General features: G+C 39.8%; 1 protein-coding gene across 4 annotated transcripts in view; it reads right to left on the reverse strand.

The window, feature by feature from the left end:
- The window catches only part of SCUBE1 (signal peptide, CUB domain and EGF like domain containing 1), a 295,072-nt gene that overhangs the window by 207,564 nt on the left and 67,121 nt on the right, over positions 1-20,387 (reverse strand). For all 4 annotated transcript variants that reach the window (XM_034783550.1, XM_034783551.1, XM_034783542.1 and 1 more), the window contains exon 4: positions 11,816-11,950. In XM_034783550.1, coding sequence (XP_034639441.1) covers positions 11,816-11,950 — 135 coding nt within the window. The remainder of the gene's footprint in view (positions 1-11,815; positions 11,951-20,387) is intronic.

A 20,387-nucleotide genomic window follows, 5' to 3' on the forward strand; every position in this document is an offset into this window, starting at 1 on the left:
GAATTCAGAATGACTGACAAATTATAGGATTGGTCTGAAATCAACAAGATGAAATTCCAGTATGTTCTACAGTTAGGATGGAAAAATCAAATGCACATCTACAAAATGGGGAATAACTGGCTAAGTGATAGGTTTCAGAGTAGCAGCTGTGTTAGTCTGTACTAAGTGACAGTACTGCAGAAAAGGATCTGAGGGCTACAGTAGATCACAAACAAAATATGAATTAATGTGATGCAGTTGCAAAAAAGGCTAATATCCTTCTGGGATTTATTAACATGAGTCTCATATGTAAGACATGAGAAGCAATTGTCCCACTGTACTCAGCACTGGTGAGGCATCAGCTGGAGTTCTGTGTCCAATTCTGATGCCTCACTTTAGGAAAGATGTGGACAAACTGGAGAGAGTACAGAAACTCCATTTTGTGGAAGCGTTCAAATTTTGGTTTTGCTCCAATTAGGAACAACCCCTCCAAAACTTTAAAATTCTATATAAAATTTAAAAAAAGAGGTTGATTAAAATGTTTCATTTTGATTTTGACATTTTATTTTATGTTAGAATCTAATAGAAAAATTAAAAAAAATTGAAATGAAATGAAAAGTAGATTTCACAGGAAAAATCAAAATGTTTCATTCTGATGTCAAAATGAGACTTTCAACATCGTTAGGGCTTCTTTTTTCCCCTTTTTTCCTCAAACTAAATTTCAGCACAATTGACGTGATTTCACAAAGCTTTTTGATTTAGACGGAACTACATTCTCTGAATGAAAATTTGTCAAAGTTTTTCTGACCAGCTCTGATTCTCAGCTCTGCCACAGACGTCCTGTGTGACCACGGGCAAGTCAATTAACATTTCTCTCTCTAATTTACATGATCTATAAAATGGGAGATAATACTACCTATCTTATAGGTATCTTATGACATTTAGGTGGAATTTGTAAAGTGCTTTGATGGCATCGGATGAAAGTTGGTATCCAAAGTGCAAATAATTATCAGGATAGTACTTTGATAGGCAGATCTACCTTACCTTTTGTCAAGAATGCACATTGTAGAATACATTTGTATTGTTATCTCTCCCAACTTTGTACTTGTAACATTCCATATAAATGTCAGTTTAAATAAATGATTCTTATTACATAAAATACTAATATGGTAACTGATTATGTGAACGTCTGACAAAAATTTTCTCTTCGGAAAGGAGGAGAAGTGTGTTTTCTTGGTCATTACTTGTTTAGTACTTTACAGTTTGATGTGGATTGGGGATTGCAGCTATAGGATTATCCCCAGTCCATATTACCTATTGGGGGAAAAACTGCCAAGACTTGTAAATCACCATTGTAACTCGATGCTTACAGCACATTGTACTAGGTTATATTGGGTTACGTTGCTTGTGCTATGATTTAATCAGATATAAATGCACTGGAAAGCTTATAAAGGGGATACTGTATATCATGGAGAGGGGAAAGGGTGTTTTTCCATAGGTAGATGTGTTATGTTGGAGATGTGGAAGAAACATATTTTTCACAACTACCTATGGGTAAATGAGTGTTGTTGTAGCCGTGTTCTTCCCAGGATAATATAGATACAAGGTGTGTGAGGTAATCTCTTTTATATGACCATCTTCTGTTGGTGAGAGGGACGAGCTTACATGGAGCTCTTCTTCAGGTCACCTTGTCTCTCTATGAGTAAACAAGTCTTTTGAAGCTGTACAATCATACTATATAGCATGTAGAAGTAGCAAGGGCACATATTATTGACTACATCAGCTTATTCTTGTTAGTGATGGTGAAATTAGTTTAGAAAAGAATTAAGCTGGACCTTTGACCAGAACTCAAACATTATAGGAAACTTCTCTCCATTATTTTTCATGTGTGCCTATGTATTTCTGAATACCAGACAGAAGCAAAAAAGCTGACATTCCATAAAAGGGGCTTTTCTCTCTACATCTCTTGCCTCAGCAACAGATTAGTACTGGAATCTCCTAAAAAAGCCCATTCCCTTGAGACTGAGTCCAATTTTTGAGCAAGTAGGAAAACTTTAAGATGAATAAGATAGCAGAAAGAACAGGAGTACTTGTGGCACCTTAGAGACTAACAAATTTATTTGAGCATAAGCTTTCGTGGGCCACAGCCCACTTCATCGGATGCATAGACTGGAACATACAGCAAGAAGATATACATACAGAGAACCTGAAAAGGTGGAAGTAGCCATACCAACTGTAAGAGGCCAATCAATTGAGATGAACTATCATCAGCAGGAGAAAAAAAAAACTTTTGAAGTGATAATCGAGATGACCCATAGAAGGTGTGAGGATACTTAACATGAGGAAATAGATTCAATTAGTGTAATGACCCAACCATTTCCAGTCTCTGTTCAAACCTAAGTTAATTGTATCTAATTTGCATATTAATTCAAGTTCAGTCTCTCTTTGGAGTCTGTTTTTGAAGTTTTTTTGTTGCAAAATTGTCACCTTCAAGTTTGTCCCTCCATCCATTTGAGATACACACCACGATGTATAACACGTACAGTATATTTAATACCATTCTCATTTTGTTATGGTTTGCATATGAATGTGAATTTCTTCCAGGATATTTTGGCTTAGTATGTCCCCAGATCTTTCTCACCTGAAGTTTCAGTCTGCTGAACACTAGGGGCATTTTAAAAACACTCCAGTTCTTTTATTTATTATAATGTTGCTGTATTCTGAGCAGACAGTATGAACAAAATATTGGTACACTTCCAGTATTATTGAATGATTGAGTGTGAAGGCCTCTTTTGCATATTTTCTTTTTTAAATTGTACTGCTTTCCAGTGTGTTTTCCCAACCGTGCATACAGCTTTTGATTCTCATCTGTGCTGCTAGTCAGTCAAGAGCTGAGCTATAAACTGTTCATTGCATTCTGTGTCACACAGGTGTGGAGAGATTTCTGATTTGACTTACAAATTCCCTTCTCTTCCTGGTGAGCAGTCTGCTTGTCATGCTGCGGCTAGGTGTTTTAAACACCTGCTCTTTCCATGACACACTTCTTGGAATCTCCAGCTTTGTGATTTCTGACAGACTCTTTCCTGTCAGTTCCTGTCTTGTCCTACCCTCAGAGGTTATTCCTGTTATTGTCTCTTTCCCCCGCACACATCCCAATTGAGTCTTGTTCAAGCATCCATCTGCTTGATTACTGTTCCAGTCAATCGTGGAATATATGCAAGTTAGACTTTTGGCTTATTGACTTCTTGCCAGCTGAGGGTTGCAGGCAGTATATTTGTGATTGTACTTAACATCCCCTTTAACCTCATTGAAAAAAAAAGTTTTTGTAATTCTCAGAAGGCCCCTAAAATTCTGGCGTGCTTTGCAGGCCAGCTTCTGTAGAGTGCCCTAGAATTCAACCACAGATTCTGGTGTATCTAGGCCTATAGCTGTCTCTGAATTCTGGAAGATTTGGTTTTTCAGTTGCAGTGAACTCACAGCCATTGTGTTTAGCTAGCTCTGCAGTATCTTAGGACATAGCATTTTTCATGATAGATGGAATGAGATAGGTACCCGAGTACTCAACCCTGGCTCTGCCACCAACTCCCTCTGATGCTTTGGGCAAGTCACTTTGGGCTTTCATAAAAACAGACTAAGTTTCTAGCCATCATGGTTGTGGAGAAAAGCTTGAAAACATCAATTGAGTGTAAACTAAAAGGCTCAAAATCCAGAAGATAAATAAAAAGAAACTCAATGATTTTTAAGCAAATTTTGTGATTTTCTTTTAGGCTTATCTCAATTTTTTTTAAATTAATAGGGTTGACAATATGGTGAAAGGCACTACATTACTTTAACAACTACTACTTTTTTTATATGTACCCTACATTTACATGTTCCTTGCCTCAGAGTTCACAACTGGAGACAGACAAAACAAACACTAGACAAGCCAGGGACAATTCAGGGAAGAGAAATATGCAAAATTATAAAATAAGGTGCAGCTTAATAAGTTATAAATGGCAACAGTTTTCTGGCTGTTGGTTTTTTAATTTTACTGAGGTACTTAAAGGGTTAAAATCAATCCCCTACAACTGGCCAGTGTTTGCTTTCCTATTTAAAAATCACCCTATTAAAGTGGTACATGTTAGTGCAGAGACTGTTGAGTGTTCTACCCTCTCACTATTTATAGAAACATAAAGGATTAAAAAATGTTATGTCTATAGACTACTCTTTATGAATAAGGTGCCTGATGAGTAATTTAATTTGTTGGACTAGAGCACTGCACTGAGAAGTCAAGTGGGGGATACTCTCACACAATGCCCATACAGCAGATTAGAAACCTTACAATCCAAACAGTAGTGACTGTGGCAGGATATGCACATTTCTACCAAAGCACAATGAGATTTAAAATGTTATTAACATTACTCTTTGTCCCTGTATCCTCCCTCATCAATGCAATTACAGATAAGCAGCCATGTTACATTATTTACTCAAGAGCTACAGTGCAAATGAAGAGAGGGGTTATATATTATTATTTCTACACTTAGGAACCTTTTCCTAAACCATAACCAAATATTATCTGAGACAATGATGTTTTAATAGACAAAATATCTGTTATCCAGACATATTAGTGTAGAGGTATTGATTTCATTAAATGATGCCTCACATACTTTTCTCTGTTAAAATTGAAATCCTAAAATACAATGATTGTTAAAATTACAATGGGAGAGTCTATTGTTACAGAAGCTGTTCCATGGCACAGGGCATCTGCTCTTAGAATGGGAGTGGTCTGGTACATCCAAATAATTTAACAGATTGCACATGTCTAAAGAGCTTTTAGAATTGAGATGAGAATCTCTGATGTTCCAAAGTTATGGAGACATGGCAACACACTTATTATTCAGTTATCCTTACAAATTAATATGAAATACTAATACATTTTTTGTGTTTCTATGAAGCCATTCACAGGTGGCTCTCAAACTGATGATCTCTCACAAAGACCTTATGCAGTCTAATAGTTTGCACATGGTTAAACTATGCTAAAGAAAGGTTAAGAACTTGCCTAAGGTCACACACAGTTTCAGCAACAGAGCTGGGAACAGAACACACAAGTCCAACTTGCAGTCCCCACCTGCTCTAACCACTGGGGGTCACTTCTTCCCTAGGGCCCAGGCTTTCCGCTATCCTGCCACTGCAGAATCCTGTTGGAGCTATGAAAACAGGGTAAGAATATAAATAAATCTGAGGTTGGGATGGAGGAGAAGAAAAACTGAAGTATAATTTTCTTCTCCTCCAACAATAATGAAGCCAGCAGTTTGAAGAAGTAAGTGAACTTTTAAGATCAAGTCTGTCCATACCACGACTGACATCGGGCATGAATCCATCAGATCATTCCTAGGCTAGCGCTGCAAAATTAATAAGATTCAACTGAACACCATATTCCTATGGGATAAGAGGAAGTGGACAAGCAACTCCTCATCAAATGGCTTTCAAATGGTCTGAAAAACCATGGCAACCTCCATAATGTATGTACAGGAGACCTAGGTAGTCCAAGTCTTTAGCAGAGTTAGAGTATGTCTACATTGCAATCTGATGTGTGACTGCAGCGAGTGTAAACATACCCAAGTTATTTTTTGAGCTAGCCAGATCAAAGGTAACAATATCATTGAAGCCATAATTAAACAGGAAGCAGCATAGTGGTAGCTTCTTGAGTACACACCCAGGTCCCAGGGGAGCTCGTAAGCCCATGTTGCTGCGGCTTCACTGCGGTTACATGAGCTAGCTATATCAAAGCTAGCTCAAGTACGTCTACACATGCTGCGGTCACACATCCAGTTGCAGTTTGGACATACCCATAGACACATAATTAAGCTCTGTCTAAGGGCTTGAATACATGGCCCCGGAGTATGAACTAGATGGGTGTGAATTGTAGAGAACGCTAACATGCTATACCAATTGCCCCATGTAGACCTGCTGGTATGAACTAAAAGGTACCTAGTTTGTGTTAATGTCATCTAGTTTGATATAGTGTAGATGGTGCCTAAAATACTAATCTTCCCAGGATTTCTGAAGTGCATGCTACTTAAGGGGTCAAACATACGTTAGGCTAGTAGGTAGCTAATTTTGGTTTCTATTAAAGCCACCAGTTTTTTCTCTTATATAATTTATTAGTTACCATAGTCTACCAATGCAACTAAGATGTACAATATTTATATGAATAACCAAAAATTTCTTTTATGTTCTGTTAAGTTTTGTCCCTCGCCATAAGATACTCTTTTTGTTCTTTTTCTTTTCCTTTTGCATAATAAAATGTTGAAACCTGGCTTAGCTGGAGGGAAATGAAGTAAATTTTAGGCATAATAAATGAATCACATTGTACTGGGCATAGACTCTTTCCAAAAGATGTGTGAGGTTAATTCGTTGGTCAGCAACGGAGAAAGTAAAACAAAACAAACGTTGCAAAATGATTGTCCTGACTTGAACATCAGTTTAATCCCTCCAGTATAAAATTCATACTGCTTTGAGGATAATTTAAGTTGATCTTTCCTGCCCATAAGAAATAATGAGAAAACTTCTGGAAATCATGGAGACATGCCATCCAGGATACACGGAAGAAGATATTAAACCCCCCTGTTGTGGCTTTTAACCACAACCCCTGGGAGTGGTGAGTGAAGACACAATACTCCAGCAGCAGCTCCTAGAGATGTTGAGATGAAGGCATGCACAAGATCTCTTTGAATGTTGGGGGAAGTGTACGTGGCAGCAGGCATTCATAGATTCTTAAGCGGGATATTGCACACACTCCCAACTCCCTGATGACTAGTGCAGATAGGAAAAGGGGCACAGCTTTACCCTTCCTTATTACTCTGGGGACTGTAATGCTGCCACCCAGTCGACGGCTTCTGTGGCAACCTCCATGGACCTTGGAGTGAGGAGCATAGGCTGCAAGAAGGAAAAGTTTGGAGGAGACACCAGCCCAGTGGTGCTGGAACAATTTTTTATAGTGGGGCTGCTGCTGATGGCAATCATGTATTTGGTGTTTGTTATTACTACGTCAAGCCAGGGGGTGCAGTAGCACCCCCAATACCTTTAGTTCCAGCACCACTGCACCAGCCAGCATTTGCCCACTGCCCTCAGCACTTGGTCACCTTTCTTCAGTCTAATATTGCTGCTTATCAGTGTTCCAGGGTTACACTGCAGCTGGCTCCACAGTTCTGCTGGGATTGGATTGGTCGTTGATCAAATAGAATAATTGCAAATATGGCAGCTGAATTTATGTCAGCCTACTTCTAAAGTGCATGTTTGCTGAGAATTTTGGGATATGCAAGAGTCACACTGCAGACACTGTCCTCTTCACTGGAAGTCACTATGTCCTCAATCACTGAATGTCCTGCTGCTTTATATTTCTGGGGGTATATTTCTGCAGCATTGTGACAAAGTGGTTTCATTTCCCACACTCCTTGCATCTTTGTCCATAGGCAAGGCATTTTCTTTCTGCCTTTCATGTTGCTTTTCAGAGAATATACACTAGACCATGATATCTGGATTCTCAGTCTGTCTCCGTTCTGCTTCTTGGGTTCCATTAGCTTGAGCCTGTGTACTTGTTCTGCACTAGTGACTGTCACTGTTTTGATCTTTTCTCTGTTCACCAAGGGTGCCCTTGCTATTTGGAGGCACTTCTCTAGGGTTACATCTGTTTCTCTCCACAGACTCTCCTATAAGCTGAAACCACATGTCTCAGAAAAGAGCCCATCTTTAATTAAGGAATCTTTAATGTTTCCAAAGTTGCATGTGGATGTCAGAGTTCTCAGCTTTGTAACTATTCCCTCTTCTGCTTCTTTGTTCTGGGTACAACACAAACAATCCACACACACATACACACACATACACCCTGCCCCCAGTCTCATGCTCTCTACAGTCTTGTTCTGTCTGGGATCATAGTACTCATCAAACACCTTTATCAGCTGTTCTAATGCTTCCGACATTATTTCTGGCAACAGACTCACTCCTTGTCCTTTTCCCCCCAAATGAGAAATTAAAAAAACTTTACCTTCATTTTCGCATCTTTATCCCCCAAAGTCAGCTCTGTATACAGACTCAGTTCTTGTTTCCATGCTTGTGCAGGGCTTTTTGTCTGGAAATCCAGTATTCCCAGTGGTCTGAGTCCCTCCATGCTGCTTGTTTGCTCTGTTTCTAGCTGCTGCTTTATTTTCTTGTTAATCACACGCTCCTCCTTGCTGTGAGTCTTACTAACAGTATTGCCAACCTCAAATGATCAAAGATCATGAGTCACACCCCCAAAAGTCATGAAACTGCCCCCCAAATCATGAGATTTTTTTAAAGTGTTATATTGAGTTGTTTGGCTGGTCTTTTGAGTTTTGAACTCACCATCCAACCCCATGCAGGTGTGCAACAATTTGTGTTTCCCAAATGTATTAAGGTGATTTTGAACCCCGCTGCAGGAGTTCTCACCCCCACATCTGCCTGTCCCCCATCAATTCCACCCCACATCAGTTCAGACCTCCCCCCCCCATGTCTGCTCCTCCTGCAGCTCCTGGGGCTCATCAGATCCCTTTCTCAGGCCTGGGGAGGGAGGGCACTGCAGAGGGGTTGTTTTCTCCCTCTTTCAATATAGGGGAGGCAGCTCCAGAGATTATTCACCCCCCTCTTCTCTTTCCCAGGCCAAGTGTTGCAGCAAGGGAGAGGGGAAGTACTGTTGCTCACATGAGGGGAAGGGAGAAGAGGGAGTGGAGCTATCCTGAGCTGCTGGGCATTTGCTGCTTCCTCCTCCCCCTCCTGTGAAAATGGTGTCAGCTGCTGGGGAGTAGGGGAGAGAATTCTGACTGTTTCCTGTTGCAGCTTTGATTGGCTGCTCTTCCCCAGGAGGTGGAACTGATGGGAAAGCAGCCAATCAGAGGGAAGTTTCCCTAGGCAGAGCTGAAATTTGAGAGAGAGCTGGAGTTTCTCACATCACCCTGAGACTGGCTCTCATGCTGGCCAATCTTGCATGATGTGCAAAGAAATCCTAGGAGTTGTCAATACTGCATTAGACTGACTGCTGCTACCATGTTTCCTGTACCACACATTGGCTAATAACATGAGAAGACTCCATGTTCTAAAACTAAACTGGCTCTTTATTAAGAGAACTATTTACAGAAGTGCTGCAACCATAGCGAGCATTCCAGCCATGTACACACAGACTGACTTTCTGGTGCCTCTTCCAAACTCTTCCCTCCTGCAACCTTTTCTCTCCCCTCCAAATTGCATGTGGATTGCCACAGCTCTGAATGTCAAATCACTTATGCATGCACGTAACTTTAAACCACGTGAGCCATACCGGCCATACAGTTCAGCAGCAACTCTCAAGCTGGACCCCCATTAATATAAATGAGAGAAGGCTGCAGGCTGGGAAATCTCTATGAGGGCTCAAGAGCTTTGGGGTATATTCTCCCACATCTGAAATAGCCCAAATCCAATGCCCTTTAGGGCACATTGCACGGCTTCTCTTTTTCACCAGACATTTGAAAATGGTGGGAGGAAATGTAAGAGCAGGAAATTGTTTGACTGGGGAATGAGCTTTGTTGTGGATTACCTTAAAGTGTGGCACATAGGATGTACTTTTAATTGATATCAAAGGTGCCTGAAATGTATGGATATGCACCCATTTTAACATTTTTACATAGAAGTCAATGGGTGTAATTGTGTTTAAAATTTACATCCATGCTGAAGTGCTTGGACCATTGTGCTTGGGTTGTGACTGGATCCTACATGATGCTGGGTGTGGGAAGGGTTGAAGGATCCTTGTGCCTTTCTCCCACAAACCCCTGTGCACCCATGTAAGTGTAGACACAATCTAGCACTAAAAGAGGTCTCTAGTTAAACACTTTAATAAAAGAATATTTCTTCTCTGTTTTGTCCCGAAGTTTTTATATAGACACCCACACGTGATACAGACTGAAAATAAACAATATTCCTAAGGTTAACAGCTTATATATTTAATGGAAAGAATCTGATACACTTCTCACCATGCCTGGTTACTGTTTGCACTTCAGTCAGCTTGGACAATGAAAATAGTCACTCAGTTTCATTTCCTGGTTCTAATGTGCTAGCCCAATGTGTTTGTGTTTGGGTTCACAGTGCTACAGAATAATGTTTACTTTTTAAAAAAAAAAATTGACACTTTATTTTTGAAAAGTCAAAGAGCATTCGTGTCATAATACATTTTGTAACTGCCTCCTGCCCTCTTATTTCAGACCCAAAATAATTTGACTGTGTTGCTTTAATTAAATCTTATTTCACACATTCTTTATAAACAAGCTAGCACAAACACACTCACCCCACACATTTTTATTACGGGCATACCTCAGTCACCCTTTAAATCAGCTTCCCCAGTCCTCCTGCAAACTAAGAATCGTCCTCACCATAAAAACTTGCCATTTCCCTCAATAAATCTACTTCATATAAAAATCTTTTGCCTTCAGAATCTCATTTTTCATTTGTTTCATTAGCTTCCATCTCGGATATCTAAATTCCTTTTTATTACATCTGGGAATTTTTATAATGTGCAAATTGAAATAATGATTGTATTGCAGCACTCTGCAAATGGTTTTCATTAAGCTTCCAGCTACTATTCCTTGCTCTGTTGGATATCTTTGTGTCAGGGTTACTTTACGCTGGACAGAAATTTGAACTTATATTGAACAGAATGACTAAAAACCTACTAGATAACTAGATACCAACTTTTAAAATACATCGGCTGATGGAGCTTAACTGCAGGTTCTCCTCAAAATCAAAGTGCTTTGGTTGCTTTAAACTTGACAATCATTTTAAAATACAGAGAAACTGAATCATTTTCTGGATTGTACATATTTTTAAAATCAAAAATATTATTTATCTCTGCAATTCTAAGTGAACAAGCACACTGTGAGAAATATATTTTGAGTTTTAAGAAAGCTCCTCCTGTTAAACTATAAGGTTTTGGTTTTCTGTTAATATAGTGACTAAATTCACATCCTACACTCAGTAGGAACCTCTGGTTAATTACAGTGACTTAAAATAATTCAGACACTGTTTGTATGGCAAGTGGAAATTTAGAGTGGTCATTTTGTTGACCAAACTCATTTTGCTGCTTTGAGGCTCACCATCACCTTTTTTAAACTGAGTTTACTAGAATATATTCCCACTACTCTTAGGGTCACCAGAAGTCTGACCGATCACATCAAGAATCCACCTAATTGCAAAGATGTATATTTCTGTTGCTCTCTTTTTCCCTTTTGCACCCAAGCTTGTCTTCTGTGTCTGAAATTTACAGGAAAAAGAGAGGAGCTTGCTCCAACAAAAATCAGCACTAGATTATGACCACAGCTGTATGGAAAAGCCTTGATTTTACAGATACTGGCTATCAGCAATCAAAAACTCAAGCAAATTCAGTGGGCTTCTGGCAAAAGAAGAGTGTGTATAATTTCCCAAATAAATTGGCCATTTGTTTCAATGTAAATTTTGGTACCACAATGCCTAGGGTAGAGGTTGCCATTTTAAATGACTTCTGTGTTCTAATGATCAGTAGTTTTACATTCCAGATATTACTATTTCATATCAAAATCTTTTTTCCCTGCCTTACTAATAAATATGCTGCCAGTTTAGATGGCTGCATAATAAATCAGTCAAGATTCTACCAAAAAAACCCACCAACCCATCAACAGACATATCTCACAGAAATCTATGGGTACACTACACTACCCAACTTCTATAGCACAATGATTTTCAGAGATCTGAGGAGAGAAATATAAAGAACATAATTTCTGAACATTTTATCAACATGGTTACTCCACTGAACATGTCTCCAAGACTGAGCACTTACCATTGGAGCGGTGAATACAGGTGTGCTGGTTATCACTCAGGAAAAAACCCTCCTTGCATTGACACTCATAGCTGCCCATTGTGTTCACACAAATCTGTTGGCATCCTCCATTGTTATCCAGACACTCATCAACGTCTAGGGGAAATGAGTGGAAATGAGAATGTAATATCTACACGTAGACTGTATGTTTAAAATAGCAAGCATCAACCAAAAGGCACTCAGTAAATCAATCTAATTCAATTTACATGGGCACTATTACAGTTAATCCAAATTAATCCATTTAATTCTTTTTCTCACTTCACAGGTTTAAAGTGAACATTAAAAGAACTATGGGGGGAAGGGACATCCAGCTTAAGCCACTATGCATTCTGAGTTGCAAATTGATTTCCAAAGCACAATGAATGTTAACGTTCTAAAGAGCTGTGACCCCATCTGCCAAAAGTGGTGTTGTGCTCTGTCATTCCCTATCCACTTGGAAAGACATACTTCGGGCCTACAATAATTTCTATCGGGGTAGCAGGCAAACACAAAGGGCATTATTGGGTGAAAAGAGTCTTTATAGAGTTCTGGTCTTGAACAGAACAGCATGCTTCAATTACTGAAGTCATAACCCCCTACTTTGTCCGTTTGTTTAATGTTGTTTAATGAAAGAAAGACTTCTTAAATCTAAATGTTCCATGTCTGTATTGTCATTTTAATAGGCAAATATATAAACCCACAAAGGCAGCATTAGCTACTGGCTGTTTTGAGGGTCCCCTCTCTCCTCCTCTGCCACCCCTCCCCCGCCATTACCTCCCTTTGGCATTAAAATGGTTATACTGTTCTGTTTAACGGAGACATATGTTTTACCATTAGGAGAACACTGGCACTAAACGATATACTCAGTGTATCTGACCTGTATTCAACCTCGCAAGCACTCTCATCTTTTGCTCATAAAAGATTGCAGAATATCTCTGTTCCCAGTTAACTCTTTGGACAATAGTGTCTCTGCCACCCAAGAAACTCACAATTTGTTCTTTTTGTGAGGCATTGCAAACAAACAACCAGTTATTTCACAGGAAGTGCCAACATTTCAGAAAGGGACAAAAACTATAAATGCCTCAGCAGGGTTGGCATAGCTACTGCAGTAATTATTTCTTCAGGAAAACCAATGGAATGAAATTACCAGACATGTTGCTTAGGCAGGTACACTGCATCCAGGAGATTTGAAATGCTAGAGAAACCTGATTGGTAATTAACACTGCAATGGAGGGCTGGTTCAGCCATCCCTACCGAGCCTGACGACCTAAGACCGGGGGATCCACCTATGTGAGAGTGATGTTTACTTCTCAAGCTCCAGCACTCTAAAGGATGGTAAATGCAGGCACAGAGCAGTGTAATGAGGATAACAAGCTCTAGACAGTAAGAATGTCTCCTCTTTCATCCTGGACCAGGATGGGAACATGCAGCAAGTTTCCCTTTTACCAGGAAACTGTGAGGCACTATTCCCTCAAGTTCCCCCCACAAACACCACTTGCCCCTCACCATTCTCAACATGTTATCACTTCCTCTTGTCCCTTTGGGAGACTGAACCCCTTTAGCAGACACATCAGAGCCATTTGAGGAGCACATTAGGAGAGACCATCTAAGCCATTGGAGCTGGGAGAGGAAGGAGCAGTCACACGATTTTGCAAGGGGCTGCATGTGTGAGTGAATAGGCCTTGCGGCAATAGTAATGTTAATATTGACACAAATAGCCCTAATTCAGTCTTCAGTGTTTGGACTAAATTTCTTCAAAATTATACATTGGATTGTAGACTCATCTCTTTAGAAGATTAGCTTAATGCTAACTGGAGAAAAAAATCTCACTTGATCCATACACAAAAACACAATTTCGCAGCGAAGTGAGACATTTTCCAAGTGTTGCTGTCTATATTTTCACAAAACAGCTTGAACAATTGCCTTTCCATTCTGATGAATAATTTGAAACCAATGCAATAATTTATCAACATGTTTTTCTGCTTTTGACAGTAAAATCTGATGATTTACCACTTCTGTAATGAGACTGCCCCATTTACCACCAATCCCTACCCTTTGTATCTTAGAGTTAACATTAACGCAGTTCAGACTCTGAGCACAACGGGAGAAATTTCTAATAGCAAAATATTGTCAGTTACTTGCACCAAAATGATTAAAAAATAAAGACAAAGGAGAAGATTTGAGTGAAAGGGAGCAACTCGGCTCTAGAACATGCTTACTCCCATATTGTAGAAACGCCCCCGGCAAACTTTGAGAGTCTGATTGCCTTGTACACTGTATAGCATTGGTTTGTCTCTCTATTTCGGCCTTAGCCCTACCATGGGACCAGCTTGATTAGAGCTCATTGCATGACTGGGCCTTAGAGGACAATAACCATATCTCCTATTATCTACAGTGTCAAGCACAGTCTTAGTTAGAGCTGTCTAATAACGTTCATCAAATAATTTAGTTGCTATGTGAAAAGGGGTCACCAGTACAAAAGTTTGAGAACCACTGAATTAGACCTTGTGCATGGTTTGGATTGTGGGATGAGGTGGAGGAGCATGTGTGTGTGTCTGGTCACTACAGCTCATGGAGTATTTTTTAGTAAAACCAACAAACATGCGTCTGGCTTTTCAATTAATGTATCTGCTAAACCTGTCAAAGCAGCCCACCTGTATTGCAACCATGGCTAATTCAGAGTAGTTACCACATGAAGATGGCACACTTGTTTCAGCCAGTGTCCCCAAGGGCCTTGCTTTGAAAAATAATTCTGATCAACTATACTTTTTCAACACACTCCGGGGAAAAAGCCAATAACCAAAGGACACCTCTAAAGTCAATCCCATCTGAGACCAAACCCACAAGCTTGCAGTGCAAAAAAATGGAAACAAACTAGGCAGACTGATTGTCAAGGGATGCACACCCACTCCCACCCCATTCTTTTTCCCGGAGAATCTCTTCTCTGCCTTCTTTTTATGTTTCTGCCTTATGGCAACATTATCATAAGTGTTTAAGGGCTTGTCTATACTTACGCGCTGGTTCGGCGGCAGGCAATCGAACTTCTGGGTTCGATTTATCGCGTCTAATCTGGACGCGATAAATCGAACTCAGAAGTGCTCCCTGTCGACTCCGGTAATCCTGCTCGCCGCGAGGAGTACGCGGAGTCGACGGGGGAGCCTGCCTGCCGGGTGTGGACCGCGGTAAGTTCGAACTAAGGTACGTCGACTTCAGCTACATTATTCACGTAGCTGAAGTTGCGTACCTTAGTTCGATTTGGGGGTTTAGTGTAGACCAAGCCTAAGTGACACAAGAGTCAAAGTCTCATTTCAAAAGTGAGTAAGTCCCATTGAGTTTCAGTGAAAGTTAAGCTCCTAAGTAACTTTTGAAAATGGGATGCCTAAGTCACTGAGGAACTTTTGAAAATTTTACTCTAAAACTTTTTCTTTAAAACTTTTGGAAGCGGTCTCTCAGAATGCTGCTTTTGCCACTGTAGCACTGTGCGGCAGAGAAGTGGATTGCTGGTAACAGTAGTGCAGGACTTCAAGATAGTTTAGCAAAACATAGTTCCAGGGGAGAGGGGCACCTTTTGGCTTATAAGAGAAATGGGTAGAGATGTTTGAGCCTTAAAGTCAGTACGTTCTGAACCTCTTTAGTCAGGAAGTTGGTCTGCAAATCTACTGAGAAAAGGCCTTCCTGAGGTGGAAATACTGCATATAGCTACTCTTGTAGTATTTTGCTACTTGTATTTCTGCTATAAACTGGGAAGGGTAAAAGTGCACAAAATGTAACAGATAAAAACATATGTACATATGGAACTCCTTAAAATTTAAAAAATGACTCAGATTCATGCCTGTTATTTCATCTGAATCAAAGTTTTCCATCCCTAGAACTTAACCTAATCATAATTTAGCAGTGCTATATTTATATATAGCAGTGCTTTCCTCTTTCCACCTCCCTGTTCCACTCCTCAAGAGTGCACCAATTTGTTGTGCAGTAGGCGTCCTGGAAGATCTGATTTCAAGATGACATTGGAGGCACCAAGATTAAATCTGGAAGTGGCTGTGGGAGTTGAGCAAATGGTATTAGGTTAGATGTCTTAGACAGCAGCTCCTGCTGAAATGCTCATACAACAGGTGACAAGTTTGTCAAGGTAAGAGAATAATGGATCACACCAGCTGATGTGGTCGTGAAAGAGCAAGAGGTTTGTAAGTAAAATCATTGCTAGCCACATTTATTGAACCACCTTTAGATAATGGAAAGGTAGGTATTAGGAGCATGAATGAATGAGAAAAGGACATATCTGATTGTGAATGTGCAATAAGCATATCTTCAGGGTGAGAGGGAGTAGATCTCGCAGAGATTTTAAGAGCATGGCCAAAATTTTCAAACATATGTACATAAAGCTAGACACCTGAAAAAATCTGGCCTCTGGACTAAAAAAGGGAATGTGACAAAAGTGGAGAAGAAACATTGCATGAAAAGGAGAATGAAAACCAATGAGCTCAGCATTTAGATACCACAGTGATAGAAACTTTACACAAAGCATAGATCAGATCAACAGATAACATGCATCTTCAGAAGGTGGGAAAAAAGCGACAGCTGTGAATGCTTACTAAAATATCCCTTTAAAAACAAAGTATGAAAATTGTGATACCCTGCAAAAGCCAAACAAGTTTTGCAGAAAAAGGGAGAAATAAGAAACACTGATAATTGCATCAGCTGGCAACTATCTGGTTATTCCATCTTTCATGGATCCTTCTAATTAGAAATAATTATTCTCAACATCAATTTACCTCAATGGCTCTATGTGGGAACCTGTTTTTCATTTCTTTTTTTCAGTTTCTTTTAATGCTTTTCCTCTTCTTTTGGTGTGTGGAGGCAATTAGATTTAGCTGAAAAGTTTGTCTACATAACACAAATTCTTTAGAAAAGAAAAATGCATTTACCCCTTCAAGGGTTTCTTTTATCTTAAAAGTGAAAACACATCTCTAAGATGGAGAATAAATTGCACAAATTATCAATTAACTGTATAGACTGTACATTCTTTGGAGCTATCTTTTTATCATGAAGGTGTACAGCCTCTAGCTCAATGGGAGCTTGATCCCATGATGTGTCAAACAGTATCCCATCTCCTATAAATAGTGTCATTTATTGAGCTTTAATTGTTGGTCTGCTCCACAGTCACTGATGTAACATAATTGGGTTTTCATTTGCTCTCATTTGCTTTGATAGAAGCACTTGAATGTGGGAGCTTAAATTTCGCTTTCTGGGGCTATTTGTACCAATACATTTGGATTTCTCAAATTTCCATTGAAAATAAAAGACAGTAAGGCACAAGTGTGGCTGAAGCCGATGCCTTTGAAAAGCAATAACTTGCGGGAAGTTTTTAGTGGTATTTATCCAGTTCTAGTAATAAATCATCATCTCTATTCTAATCAACAAAAAACATCGCTTTTGGAGACTATAAATGCAGCCAGACTGTCTGCTCAGCATCCAAGGCTAAGATAACAAACCAGTTTTCCTGAATCGCTCCCAACCTGCTGTGCTAATATTTGGGTTATTCATTATGGTATTTTGTCCTTAAACTGGAACCCCAAGAAAACAATACAATGAAAAAAAAAGTTTATATCCCCCACACTGATTAAAAAATAATAATCAAATATCTTTCCACTCTCTGCAAATGTAGCTGAAGCCTGTGTTCTGTCATAACAGGGAATAATTTCATTCCCTTCAAATAGATAGCTTAATATTAGCTTGTATGATGTCTGCCCATTTACTGAACAGAAATAAACTGCCTCAATGCTATTATGCCAACAGAGCACATAGGTCAAGTCTGCTGTTGTCATTTGTTTCTTTCTTTCTCATAAACAATCAGGCACCACAATTTGCCCTTTTAAGACATCAAAACACTTTTCACGGCTTTTAGCATTTCCAAAATAAACACTAGAGCTCACTAAAATGACATTTTACTTGAAGCCTCTATATTCTTGTTAATCGTCTCTCCTTTTATATACATACACACACAAATACACACACATATATGTATCCCTTGACAATACTGATTGAACAGAACATAATTTCCCAACAGCTTTTCAAAGTAAGTTAACTGCTCTTTTTGCAAAATATTTAGTAAAGGCCAATAGTCTCAAACCTGAGTGCCCTTAAATTTAGGTTCCTAAATCTATATTAGAGGCCCACATATAGCTAAATAAAGGTAGCATATGCCTGCAGTTCCCATAGATTTCCATGGGATCTGGGGTGCCTAGCGCTTTTGAAAATGAGACTGCTTCTGTTCAGATGCCTAAGCATGGATTTAGTAGCCTAACTTTAGGCCCTAAGGTTTGAAAATATTGGCCAAACAGTAATCTGTAGATTGCGTACGGAATCAGACCAACTCGGGGAAAGCTTGAGGAGGGATCGTGTGAGCTGCCCAGTCTTCATGTCAGGTCATCTTTTGTGATAGTCTTGCCTCCTTGCAATGATATCCTTTGGGCAACAGTTACCTCACACATACACAGAAAGCAGTTCCTATACTTCCTCATAGTTTCTGACTGCTTACACCTTTCTTACATCCTCCCCTAAAGCTCACCCATGCCAGGATCATGAACAATATGGCTATGTATGATTTCTCTACTGCCAACGTCACTATATTCTGTCAATCTATATTTTGTACTTATCTGTCATATCAGGCCTATATTTGACATCAATAAGACTTTGTTTTGAACAAAGTTAAACACAAATCTAAAGGCTTTGAAAACAAATCTCTCTGACACAGATTCCCTAACTATAAAGTGGGTATAGCAATACTTTGCTCAATCTTCTTATTTAAAATATTAAAAAACAAATAACCTCTTGCATCGCTGACCTGGCAGAGATTCCTGGTTCCTGTCCTTAGGCCAGGAATCTTCCGGCCTCCACTTGCATTTCAGCCTCAGCCCTTAAAGAGGTGTGGAAGGGAGACCTGGGCCCTCCCTCTCCACTGGGACCTAGCCCAGGGCCCTGTGTGAAGCAACATTGACAGGGTCCTACAGTTTTGGGAGTGATCCTTATAGTCCAAAAGGCCTGTAGTGGCTCTCTTGGAGTAGTGCCCCCTTGTGGACCTTTTGTGGCATCCTGTCCCAGCTTCAGGTCCCTCTGGGCGGGGACGAATATAAGGCTGGAAGGAGTGTAGACCCACAATGCCCTTACAGTCAAATAGTAAAATTCACTCACTGCTGGGTCATCCCCAGTCTCCTCAACAGTCTCTCTCTCGGTCAGGGATGCAGTGCTTCTCACCCTGCAGCTCTTCTGGCTATCAGGGTTGTAGTGGAGCTCCCCTCACATAGAGAGGCCTCTTTGCCAGCCAGCCCTTAACTGAGCCAGGCTCTGTCCTTTTCTTCTCCCTCCTGGCCTGGCATTGGCTGCAGGTATGGGAGAATGGGGGACAGGGCTAGTTGAGCCCAGATGCTCCTGCTCCTATGAGGTTGCTCTGCTCCATCACAGTGGGGTTTTCAAAAAACCTAATGTTATTAGTGCTCAGCTCCCAGTTCTGCTGTCAGGGTTACAGTACCAAAAAAGTCAGGACGGCCAGGACAGGGCTTAAAAAAGGGAACGTCCCAGCCAAAATGAGACGTATGGTCACCCTAGTTTAGTCAAACTGAATTGAAACATTTTGTTTTGGATCAGTCAGACACTAATCTGTGTTTCCTTGAACTGTCACAAAGCCTGATGGAAGACATAGTTAGGCACAAAGTGCCCATTTTCCATTATGGGCCAGATGGGGCCTCTTCCATAGAAGAGAAGGTGGAGATGAGGTACGTAAACTACCATTCCCATGAGGCACCATGGCAGCTCAGGCAAACACAGATTAATGACAAACCAATCTAAAATGAAATTTTTATTCAGTTCAATAAAGTAAAATGGAATATTTCTATCTGTGAATTTTGAAAAAGGTTGATTTCAATCAGAATGTTTTTGGAACTTTTCCACACAAAAAAAGTTTATTTTTACTTTTCACCCCATTCAGGATTAAAACAAGTTTCAAAATACCTATCATCTGGGGGGAAATTATGGAACTCCAATTTTCAACCAGCTCTAGTTATCATATTGGCAAAATGCAGAAGCAATGCCCAATATACCATGGAAAGAGTTCTGAATGTGGAAAAAACATTTTTTGGTGACAGAGGTGGAAGAGTCAGTTGCCAGTTGTAGCATAGGATAGTGGAAAGAACCTGTTTATGGATTTCTTCAATTTACAAACTGTTAAGGGATTTTATTCCAAATAATCTATCCAAAATATGGTCTGAAAAATGTGTTTGACTGCTTCCTTAATTTACATGTGTGTCAGATTTAGACACTATAAATACTAAACAAATTATTTATTTCAGGTTTCAACAGAAGGATGATATACTGGAGATCCAGAGGACAAGTATATGCTTTTAAGCAAGTAGGAAAAAGGTATTGACTATTCCCACAGATGAAGCAGCAGCATTGATAATACCATGCAGGAAGAGTGATGATGTTAATTGATATTGGGTTATCATAATCTTAAAACAGACCAGCTGAATTTAGAAGCAGAGATTCTTAATAACTG

The sequence above is a fragment of the Trachemys scripta genome, chromosome 1, assembly GCF_013100865.1.
Source record: "Trachemys scripta elegans isolate TJP31775 chromosome 1, CAS_Tse_1.0, whole genome shotgun sequence".
NCBI lineage: Eukaryota > Metazoa > Chordata > Testudines > Emydidae > Trachemys > Trachemys scripta.